We start from the raw sequence: 11504 nt of genomic DNA on the forward strand, positions 1-11504 counted from the left end.
ACCAATTCTTTCTTTTGTTTCCTGCGTGCAGGTAAATGCAATCCAGATGAAAGAGACAGTAGAGGAGAACACAAGTACAACGGAAAGAGTATTCCAGGACCGACAATACCAGGTTGGTTTCTGTTCCATTTTCTCTTGCGATACTATTTTCTTGGATCGTTTTACAACCTGGCTCTTTCAATGAGAGAAGATTTTGACAAAATCCCACCACAACCTTCTCTTACAGATCGATGCAGCCATTGTTCGTATTATGAAGACAAGAAAAGTCTTGAGCCATACTCTTCTAATCACTGAGCTCTTCCAACAGGTAACTTTCATCCTGCTAGATTGATTTCAAAACCCCTAAAGTAGGATAAAAAGTAGACTATATTTTGAACTGGGTTCCACGTGAATGAGTAACCAGACGAATAACATGTTGGTTTATGAAAGAAAAGATAAAACATGAATTCCTTAACTCTGTCCACTGTCCAGTCGTACTGGTAATGTATTCGTGATGATTATGCTGGTAATGTATTCGTGATGATTATGAGGGCTCTCAGGACTCAACTAAATGTTATACACCCTGCGATTGTGTTTGTGATTTACAGCTCAAATTCCCAATAAAACCGGCTGATCTAAAGAAGAGGATTGAAAGCTTGATCGATCGAGAATACTTAGAGAGGGAAAAGAGCAACCCCCAGATATACAATTATCTTGCTTAGAGTCTCTCTGGTAAACACCGTTTCAATATTTTCCTCTCTCTGTATATTTTATTGACAAACAAAAACAATGGCCGAAATTTTCTTTTTATTCAGTTTGAAAAAGAAAAAAAAAAAGAACTCGAGATTCCAATCATTTCATCTTGCCGCTTTGCTTGTACAGCCCTTAACTTGTGCTGCTTCGTAGGTTCACTTATTCTCCTGTTACTTTTTACCATGAGTATTCACTGTGTTGATTTTATTAGGTTTTATCTCATCTGTTGTTTTTTTTCTTTACTTGGAACTTGCTCGTTTTCTGATCTTTTATAGAAGAACCTAAAAGTTGTTTTGTTTATGGACAAACATAATCGTTTTTTAGAACTTGGAGTAGAATTTTTAAGAGAAGTTATCTTCGAGTTTTCTTTGTTGATTCCGTTTAGTGTTCTTTTGAATTGGTTCGTATGGAGAAATAGTTTTCAAAGCTTTTTTTTTTGGATTCGTTTGACATTTTATACATTTTCTGTCTTTAATATATACTGTTTGTGAACCACAAAAAAAAAACTTCTACTATCAAAGAGCAAAAGAACGAAGAGAGAGAAACAAATTGCAAAAGAACGAAGAGGAATGTCAGTAACTGTGTTTATAGGTGTGGTTAGGACATGTACTTTTGAAAATTAGTTTTGTTCTAGACGCTAATTTACGGGATAAGATTTTATCCTAATCAACTAGAAATAATATATGTTTTTAGGCCAAGACGTTGATCCCGAAATCTCGAATCAACTTATTATTAGTCTTATGATATAATCTTAGTATAGAAAATGATACCAAATATCTTTATTTGTTTATTAACTTTTATTTGTTTATTAACTCTTGGTGGATGGGGGTAATATCTAGAATGTCTATTTATGATACTATGCAATTTTTGCAAGTTTAGAAGTACACATTTTGGAAGTACATTTTACAAATAACTTTAATAAGGTAGATATTTACATTCAAATCCCATTACATATGTATAGGTTTCAGAAAACAAATTAATAACAGGCATAAAGGATAAAAATAACAAATTCTAATTTGTGCAATTTAATTAAAAGTTTTAAAACAAAAATAACCAATCAAAATGAACATAGAAGATTTGATATCTAACTTACCATATTAATTTGTTATTCATCTTTTTTTTTTTTCAACTTGTTATTCATCTTATATATTTAAATATCAAATCTTATATGTTTAGAGGGGATACTTCACCTCTCATCTTTATATCATTCTATTTTTGTGAAACAAATAAATATCATATTATTCATTATCATAAAGAAAGTAATTTTTTTCCACACATGCCACAATTTGAATTTTTTGAAATGGATATAAATTGTTCAATCTATGAAAAAAAACTTGTAACAGATCAAAAATTTAAATTTTAGTAATATAATTTCTTTAAATAAAAATATATTCAATGACGTAGCGGAAGCTAATAGGGATAGAACTAGAGATCCCGTTGATTACTCGGAATACCGGATAACTAGGTTTTGAAAGTCCTCCTCTCAGGGCTTTCGCAAAAACTCTTGGATTTGTGAATACTCTTCACAGTGGTTTATCAAAACCTCTTTAAATCTTTTGATTAATCAATTCATCAATAACTGAATACAATAGGAGGCCTAAGAAGGCTATATATGATAAAGCTTAAAAACCCTAAAACAGATAATATTCTAGAATAATTATAATTAATAGATTAAAAGATAATAATAATAATAGATATTTGGAAATTATCCAAATATCTCGCTGCATCAGGTCTCACCGGCCAAGAAAAGATTTGTCCTCGAATCTTGTATCTTCGCTGCATCATTCAACAAATATGTTGTCTCAGTAACAGGTCGGATATTAAATATTTTGACACATTTTTTTGTTGAAATGTATAATTTTTATATACTATAATAATCTTTATAAATATTTTAATTTGGAACATTTAAAAACAGTTTAACTTGATATTTTTAAAAAAATTATCATAAATATCAAATAGATCAAAAAGTAAAAAATTATAAATACTCTAATTTAATTTGCTATAGCACAGATCATAATATGTCACTATAATATGAAAAAAAATCAAAACCCCAATTATATTATATAAAGAGAGAGGTATAACGTTTATTAAATTACTCTTATTATAATATCTCGCTTTTAAAAAACTGATTTATAAAATTATGTCTTACAATAAAATTCAAGCATTGATGTATGACAGACAATGAAATTATAACATATATATAATTAAATATAACTATGAATAAGGAAAATTCTCATAAATACCACTATTTAAGTTTTTTTCCAAAAATACTACATTTTTTTTTCAAAACTACCATTAAAATGTTTTTTTGTTCCAAAAATACCATAGAATTGAACTAAAGTTAAATATTAAAATATAATCCCTAAATCCTAACCACTAAATCCTACCCCCTAAAAACTATACCCTAAAACTAAATTTGTCAACCCAAACCTAAAAAACTTAAAAATCAATTTTTGTGTGTTGTGGTATTTTTGGAAAAAAAGCTTTTGTTGTATTTTTGGAAAAAAAAACTTAAAGAGTGGTATTTAAAAAAAACTAAAATAATGGTATTTTGAGGAATTCCTATATAAATAACATCATGATACATAAACTAATAGAATATTTGAAAACTTTTTTTGAAAACATAAAATATACAAAATTATTTCTAAAAATAAAATTCAATTTGTGTTATAGCATGATCTAGTATTTTTAGAAAAATCAACGATATCTTATTATATAAAGTTGGGTTTTGAAAGTTAGTCATTAACAAGATTTTGACATGTGTCAAGTTATAAATCTGAGATTTGACATTTGTAAAAGTTAATATTTAATAGAAAGAATTTGATTACAACAAAAATAAAATAATTTGTTTTAAAACAAATTAATAATGCAAAAAGATAATTATCAAAAATTACAGAATTTATCAAAATAATACAATTTTTTTTACAGCTTTGTATAATTGGGATTATTTTTTTAATGGGAAAGTAATTTTTTCTTATTTTTTTAAACCAAAATTTTCTCATACTTTCTGTTTTTCAGTTGGGAATAGGTAAAATTAATATGTTGACCCAAAAAAATATTAATATATGCATCTTCTTTTCCTAATACTGTATTTGTAGTATTTTTAGATTCTTTTATTTAATTTATATTTTCATTTTTATTTGGGATTCATATATTACCATGCTTATAAATTTCTATTGTTTCTTTAATTATGTCAAATTCATTTTTTTCTAATTTATTAACCTTGATTTGGTCAGAAACCTTTTTTTACAACAACATCAAATATGGACCAATCGTTAACATAATCGTTAACCTTTTTTTTGTTTCTTTTTTTTGCAAACATAATTGTTAACATTAATCATTCAATTTCAAAGGGAAATAACGAGTACAAGCTCATCAACCTAATGAATAAATAAAATAGGCTAATCAAACACAAGCGTACAACAAACATAGATAAATAGATGGAAAAAACATAAATCATTTTTGATAGATCCATATGAGCTTAAAGACTCTGACACCCTGGTTTGCGAAAATGTTTAAAAGAATTTATTTGGCCACATACGTCACCAAAATGCATTTATTATTTCGGTCAAGGGTCTTGAGAGAACTTCATGATGGGCGACCTTCCTGAAAGTGCTTGTCGGAACTGTGCGAGTGAAGACAAAATACAGGAAAATATCATTTGTTGATTTGTAAGGTCGGTAAACAAGTTTTTAAAGCTTCCTAGACGTAACAAACTGACCATCGAATATGGGTGGGTCTACGAGCCGAGAATAGATGTAGGGCCCCATTAGGAAGATGGGCCCATGGACTGAGAATGGACATGGGCTCAATAAGCAAGGTGGCGGTTAAGGCGTTACAGAGACAGATGCTACATCATGGTGTGTCAAAGACACTTCCACGAATACATTGGGAAATTTAACATTAGTTACTATCAAAAGATTTTGTGACGTTAGAAAAATGTTTTTACTTTCATTGGTTGTCGTGGCAAGCCATTTTGAGATAGTAAAAAGACGTGACCATTTTATCTCCACAAAGAAAGAGGGTAGAGCCGAGGTTCTATTTATGGTGGAGAAGGTTGGACACAAGGTTATTTACCTAAGAGAGGAAGGTGGAGGAGGTTGGACGCAAGATTATCTCCCTAAGGAAGGAAGGCGGAGCCAAGGTTCTCTCCATGGTTGAGGAGGTTGGACGCAAGGTTCTCTCTATAAGGGATGAAAGCGGAGCCGGGGTCTTTTCCATGGCGATCATATATTATTGTGATGATATCATTGATTAGTATATTATGTAATATATTTATTATTCAAAATGTTTTTTGAGCCAACAAGTTTAGTAATTAAAAAATTATGGAGAAGTGAAAGTAAAATAGGTTGTTTAATTTATTTATATAGACGTTCTCTAGGTGGTGATAAAGAATTATTTGTAACATAAAGTATATTTAGGTATAAAATAAAATAAAAAGTATGTGGTTATTCATCTACGTAAACTCACATAATATATTTATATATGTAGGAGTTTGCTTTTTATATAATCTAAAAGGATGAGTTCTTTGTCCATTTCAGTGTCGTTAAGTTCTTAGAAACACCTAAAAGGATGAGTTCTCTGTCCATGGCTTAAATTTGTTTCATATGATTTGTAGGCTTAAAAAACTGAGTTCCTATTTTTGTAATCAATGCAAATAAAGCCTATTAATCAAAAAAAAAAAAAAAAGAAAGAACTGGAAACATCTATTCTAGAAAGAAAAAAAACTCACATTAGAATCAGATATCACCAAATTGTACCAAATCTTAGCAGAAAGTAGTCAGTTGTATTCGTATCAGTTATACCAAAAACTACCAATTATACCAAAAACTATCAGGTATACCAGTACTACTAGTACTAAATTCGAACTATTTCTCTAAGATTTAGTTCGATTCAAGTGTTCAATCAATGCCATTATCTATATAATTTGACCCATATCACTACAAGAACAAATCATAATGAATCAAATAAGTATTCATGAAAAATCTTAGAAATTTATAATATCTCTAATTGAACTGAATGAGCATTCATACACAAATAATTTTTTCCTACACCATAAACAAGTTTAGAACTACTTAAATTCGACGCAGATCACTTCAGCTTTGAAGTCTTTCAGTGGTGGTGGATTTTGAGCTTTTTTTTTTTTTTTTTTAATCTTTTTAATTATATAAAATACTCAAGGGTAAAAATGTGATAAACTGGTCAATAAAGAGTCAAATGGTACTAAGATTATAACATAGTGGAATTGACTCTTTTTTGGTCAAAAGAAATCGGAGATGATTTTCTCCTAAATTTTCAATTAATTTTATAGAAAAATAAAACAAAAAAAAAAAAAATACTTTTAGGAAAGGGGATATGAGAGTTGATTTTTTGGTCAAAGGCCATGCAGATTATTTCCAACAATAGAGTTTCTATTTTTGTAATCAACGCAAATAAAACCTATAAATAAATGATAAAAAAAAAATGAGAAAGGAAGAACTACAAACATCTACCTTTGAGAGAAAAAAGAAAAGAGATAAAAGAAGAAGAGAAGAATGGCTTCTCTTTGGCTGAAGTTAGTATTCTCCTTAAGTCTAATAGGCCTCAATTGTATGGCTAAATCAACTCTGGTATGTTGTTAGTTGACACCGTAATTTGGTATAATATATACTAAACTAATCTATTTCTCATATTAAGATTGTTGCATTTTGTGTTGCAGCATCAAGAAACCGAAATCGAGTGCGTCTCTATAAACAAACAGTCTGCTTTACAACATCCTCTTATGAAGAATCATCGTATACAGGTATCATTTTATTTTCCATGAAACATACTAATTAATCAAGTTTTTATAAAGAAGTATGTTGGATTAGTGAACCTAATTAAATGAATTTCTTGTAGACTCGACCAAGTCGAGAGCTTTTATCAATGCTTTCTACGTCCAATGGTAACATACTCGGAGAGATTGATTTGAAGGGATCAGAAGAATGTCCAAAGGGACAAGTACCGATTCATAAACCAAAAACCAACTTAACCGATAATCTTATTCATCCCCAACAACTTCCTAAAGAAGGTAACCTCTTGCATTTGACTTCTTCTAAATATCAATCACCTTTGATGGCAACATCTTGTTGAGGTTTAATTTTGTATTATCTCACTTTACGCTTATATTTCTTTTTTACGCTTACATTTATTTTTACGTATAGACGTTAAACTATATTGTGTTTACTTTTAAAAAGCATGTATATTATGTAATTATTTTTGTGTTTACAATTTGTAATGATGTTTGATAAAATTTGTTATTTTAAACTTTATACAAACTAAATATTTTAACTAGTAATTTGCAAACACAAATATAAGCATGTACACATAAAACTAATAAAAGGACCCATTGTCTACTCTAAAGATTATATTGTATTTATTCTTTGTTGGTACTTGGTTCTTATATCTTTTTAGTAAATAAATAGTATTTTACTCTAACCACAATTCTTTTCCTTCTTCTAGGCAGTCGTCTCCTGAAACAAACTCGTAGGGGTAAAGAACAGAAGAGAAAGAACAGGCTACGTACAAAAACTAAAAGCAAACCCATCTCTTCCGCAATGTTTTCTCAAAAAAATAAGAATCAACACCGCCGGCCAACATTATTTACAGAGACCCATCTACATGTAAGTAGCTCAAGCTGCAACGCCATGCATATATTAGGTGATGATTATCTTACGGTATAAATATGATTTTATTTGCAGTATGCAATTGTTAAGACATTTCTAAATACGACCAACAAATGGCGTGGAGCACAAGCATTGTTTAATATTAACAAGCCCATAGTGGCACAAAATCAGTTTAGTAAGGCTTGGATTTGGCTTAATTACATACAAGGAAGCGTGACGAGCAGCATCCAGTTTGGTTGGGCTGTAAGTATTTTACTACTAAAAACAACATTGATCGATTTGAATTACTTGTACTTGTAGAACCTTCTTAGATAGTCATTTTAGTTAGATGTTTGGATACTACATGAAAACCCCTCTAAACTTCTCTCTCGATCCATCACTACAGGTGCATAGGAAATTATATCCAGACGATCGTCCAAGACTAACCACATTTTGGACGGTGAGTGATGATTTCATCATCTCGATCGAGTTCCATGATAATTAAGCATGTTTTGGTTAATTTTGGTATGATCATAATCAAATATTTTATATGTTACAGTCAGACCGAAATCAAAAAGGATGTTACAATGCGTTATGTCCGGGAGGCTATGTTCAGATTCATAAATCAATCTACCCCGGTATGGTTTATAATCATATCAATGTTCCAGGAGGAAAACAGAACACTGTCCATCTTTCTGTTGCTGAGGTACAAACTAAAACCCTAATTTAAGAAACAAAGATAGGCATTGACGATATGTATACAGTATCGTTTACAGTATGTATAAAATTAATGCAGGATCCGGTGACCAAAAATTGGGTATTGACGATAGGATCCACAATGATAGGCTATTGGCCGCGTCAAGGTCACATGGCAGAAGGAGCTTCTGAAGTTTACTTCGGTGGATTTGCAGGAAGCAGTGATTTGTCTCAACCCACGACAACAAGCCCACCTATGGGAACTGGAGCTTTTCCGACAAGAGATTTGAGTCGGTCTTGTTTCATGAAACAACTTAAATATGTTCTTTCGGATTATACAGTGGTAGATATTAATTCCAACGAGGTCGAGGCTTATGTGGATAATCGTAAGTGTTATGGTGTAATGTTTCTCAAGTATGTAGATTTTGATTCGAGAGAGACTCTTACCTTTGGAGGACCAGGTGGACAATGTTAATTTATAAATATATACAAAAATCATTTATTTATTACTCCCTCACTTTCAAAATATACAATGTTTTTATCATGCAGATTAAGAATGTTACTTTTAACAAGTTCAACTAATCAGAAACAATATTGTATAATATAAAAATTAAATTAATTCAAAAGTTGTACAGAAACTTGAGAACATCCTATATTATGAAACAAAAAAATATTATTTAAAATATCCTATATTACAAAATAGAAGGAATATTATTTTTTAATATTAAAATTTGAAAATCATCCAAATGGGCTGGGCTGCGGTCTTTACACTTTCGATCCAGTAACAAAATTACGGTTTACAAAATCTACGAACAAGATGATACACGACAACAACAAATCCAAAATAAGAACAAGATGATACAAAAAGAAAGGGAACAAAAAACAAAAATGAGAGAGAAGGCGACTAAAAAGGCGATTTTTTACAGTTATCTTTTCGAATCTCTTTGGCGACGGTTCTCTGCGATTTTGCCGGCGGAGTGGTTCATCTCACCACTACCACTCAGGCAGTTATCTCCACGCTAATTCCCCGAAACAAACGTGATGCCACTCCGACGGTTACAGAGGACCTTTCTCTATATAATCGCAGAATGATAACTCTCTAATTTACATGTTTTTAGCATCCTTTTTTGTCCATATTTTGCATTGTTCATACCTCTAACTTAGCATTTTTAGGTCATTTACTGTAGGAATTCACTTTTAGAGCATTTAGGGTGTTGCATTTCTGCATTTGCATATTTTGGATGAAAACAGGTGCTAAAGAGCCAAAAATGGGGAAAAACAAGGACAACTCGAGCATGTACCCGAAGGAGCCATCGAGCTGCAAGAACAAGTCCGAACCCCAACACGATCGAGGAGGATCCAAGAGCATGAAGAGCAACCCGAAGATCCACCCGAGGAGTAACCCGACTTCACCCTCGTGTACCCCATCGAGTAGATCATCGGGCAGGTCTGGGAAGCTAGGTCAAATGGGTTTCCATATATAAACCCCCTCTTCCCCTAGCTTGCAAAGGAGCACGCCGAAAACCCTCAAACCGGAGAGCGAGAGCTTCTGTGAGAGAACTGAGCGACTCAACATTTTTCTTCTTGTTTTGCATTTTTATTTTGTAGTTTTCTTAGATTTCTATCCTTTACTTTCTCTACTCTACTCTATCTTTTAATACAATGTCATTTTCATTCATTTTGATTGCTTTGTTAGTTGCTTCTATGTCCGAGTAGTGTAGTAAGGTTTCTAGGAATGGGAAAGATGATTTTGTGTTCTTGATCGGTTAGGATGATTTAGTTGATTGTAAATGATTGATAGATTTCTTTCTAGATTGGTGCTCTTAATGCTGTCAACAGACCGAAAGGTTGAGATTAGATCTAGGGCGTTTACAAATGCTACAGGCCGAAAGGAGTAGATAAAATGCTTGATTTAGCCAATGCTAGAGGTTTACTTAACTCTGAGTAACAAAATTAGATGAGTTTAAGTCTACTGACAATAATGAATCGTTCTTAATGCCTGCTTGTTCATATTGCTAGTGCGACAGTGTGGTAATGTGTTCAAGGTTGATTGTTGCTAGTGCGAAAGTGTGGTGACAAGGTCTTAGAGGTTCATTGTCTAGGAAATAATTGCTTGAGGCATGTAAGGCATCCGTACTGGTCTAGAACACTTAGGATTCGATTACCCCCATCCTTAGGAACTTTCGTATTTTATTTATTTGCATTTCTTTCACTTACTCGACTACTTACCCGATCAGTTACACGATAACCTGTATCGAGTCATACCTCGAGCTGTTCATATCTCACTTGCATACTCGATCACCCCACTCGATCCTGTACTCGATTGCTTGCATCGAGTGCTTAGGTCGTGTGGTTTACTTGTTTATATTCTTTTACTTTGTTTATTATAGGAATCGTTAGAACCAAAACCCTAATTGCTTGGCTTGACTTGCATTGTTCTGATCATATCCTTCCTGCTAGCAATACACAACCATTTGGATTGATAACCCTTTGTACTACAACTGCATAGGGGATTGATACCCTGGGTGAAAACCTGTCTATCAATTTGGCGTCGTTGCTTGTCTATCAATTTGGCGCTGTTGCCTGTCTATCAATTTGGCGCCGTTGCCATTTGGTTGTTTTAATTTTGCTACGTTTTGGATTTCAGCGCTTGCTAGATCAAGTTCGTTTTTTTATATTTGGTTTGGATACTGACTTGTTTGCTTTCGCATTGTTTGTTTTGAATCTCAGGTACAACCCGAGCACCCACCCGACCCTTCACTCGATCACCTGGATCGAGTTGATCCTCGTGTACACACTCGGACACATACCTGTGCATGCAAACACGATCCAGAGGTAGCCAGAACCTGAGTTCTTTCATCGACAACATCGACAGACCTCAGCTACTCAGACAACAACAAGTTCAACAAGAACCATCAATCATTGAGGAGACGATGAATAATCAGAACGGTCCACCAGCTCCTCAAGCAAGGACCAATATAGGAGCAGGAGATGTTCCATTTACTCACACTCAAAGGAATGGCATTGGGCCACCAGCTGTGCAGAACAATAATTTTGAGATCAAGAGTAGTCTCATCCAGATGATACAGAGTAATAAGTTTCATGGATTGCCAATGGAGGACCCATTGGATCCAGAGGTAGCCTCACTAAGATCAATGGAGTCAATGAAGATTGATTCAAGCTCCGGCTTTTCCCATTCTCTTTGGGAGACAAAGCACGAATCTGGGAGAAATCGCTCCCTAAGGAGTCCATCACCACTTGGGAAGCGTGCAAGAAGGCATTCCTGGACAAATTCTTCTCCAACTCCAGAACCGCAAGGCTGCGAAATGACATTTCCGGCTTTGTTCAAAGGAACAACGAAACGTTCAGTGAAGCTTGGGAACGTTTCAAGGGATACACTACTCGATGTCCACATCACGACTTCAGTAATGCTTCATTGCTGAGCACACTTTA

The 11504-nt window shown here is 32.9% G+C and overlaps 2 protein-coding genes across 2 annotated transcripts in view; both read left to right on the plus strand.

Moving 5' to 3' along the window:
* LOC104763064 (cullin-4) overlaps nt 1–912 on the plus strand; it is a 6891-nt gene extending 5979 nt beyond the window's left edge. Inside the window, exons 15-17 of the mRNA XM_010486482.1 lie at nt 1–112; nt 227–307; nt 588–912. The exon at nt 1–112 is cut by the window's left edge and continues 2 nt beyond it. Of these exons, the coding sequence (XP_010484784.1) occupies nt 1–112; nt 227–307; nt 588–701 (307 nt within the window). The 3' untranslated portion in view covers nt 702–912. The remainder of the gene's footprint in view (nt 113–226; nt 308–587) is intronic.
* On the plus strand, nt 6222–8583 carry LOC104760279. Its single transcript, XM_010483182.2, has 8 exons — nt 6222–6341; nt 6431–6514; nt 6610–6781; nt 7213–7373; nt 7452–7619; nt 7762–7815; nt 7915–8061; nt 8152–8583. The coding sequence occupies exons 1-8, from the start codon at nt 6267–6269 to the stop codon at nt 8524–8526; spliced, it is 1236 nt and encodes a 411-aa protein (XP_010481484.1). The 5' UTR covers nt 6222–6266; the 3' UTR covers nt 8527–8583.

Source organism: Camelina sativa, chromosome 18, assembly GCF_000633955.1.
Source record: "Camelina sativa cultivar DH55 chromosome 18, Cs, whole genome shotgun sequence".
NCBI lineage: Eukaryota > Viridiplantae > Streptophyta > Magnoliopsida > Brassicales > Brassicaceae > Camelina > Camelina sativa.

What these genes read in the sequence shown, in the direction of transcription:
- LOC104760279 (XM_010483182.2), top strand. Translation starts at nt 6,267, where the DNA reads ATGGCTTCTCTTTGGCTGAAGTTAGTATTCTCCTTAAGTCTAATAGGC. An exon ending in CCAACAACTTCCTAAAGAAG is followed by an intron (nt 6,782 to 7,212) that starts GTAACCTCTTGC and finishes TCCTTCTTCTAG; the next exon opens with GCAGTCGTCTCCTGAAACAA. An exon ending in TTACAGAGACCCATCTACAT is followed by an intron (nt 7,374 to 7,451) that starts GTAAGTAGCTCA and finishes TTTTATTTGCAG; the next exon opens with TATGCAATTGTTAAGACATT.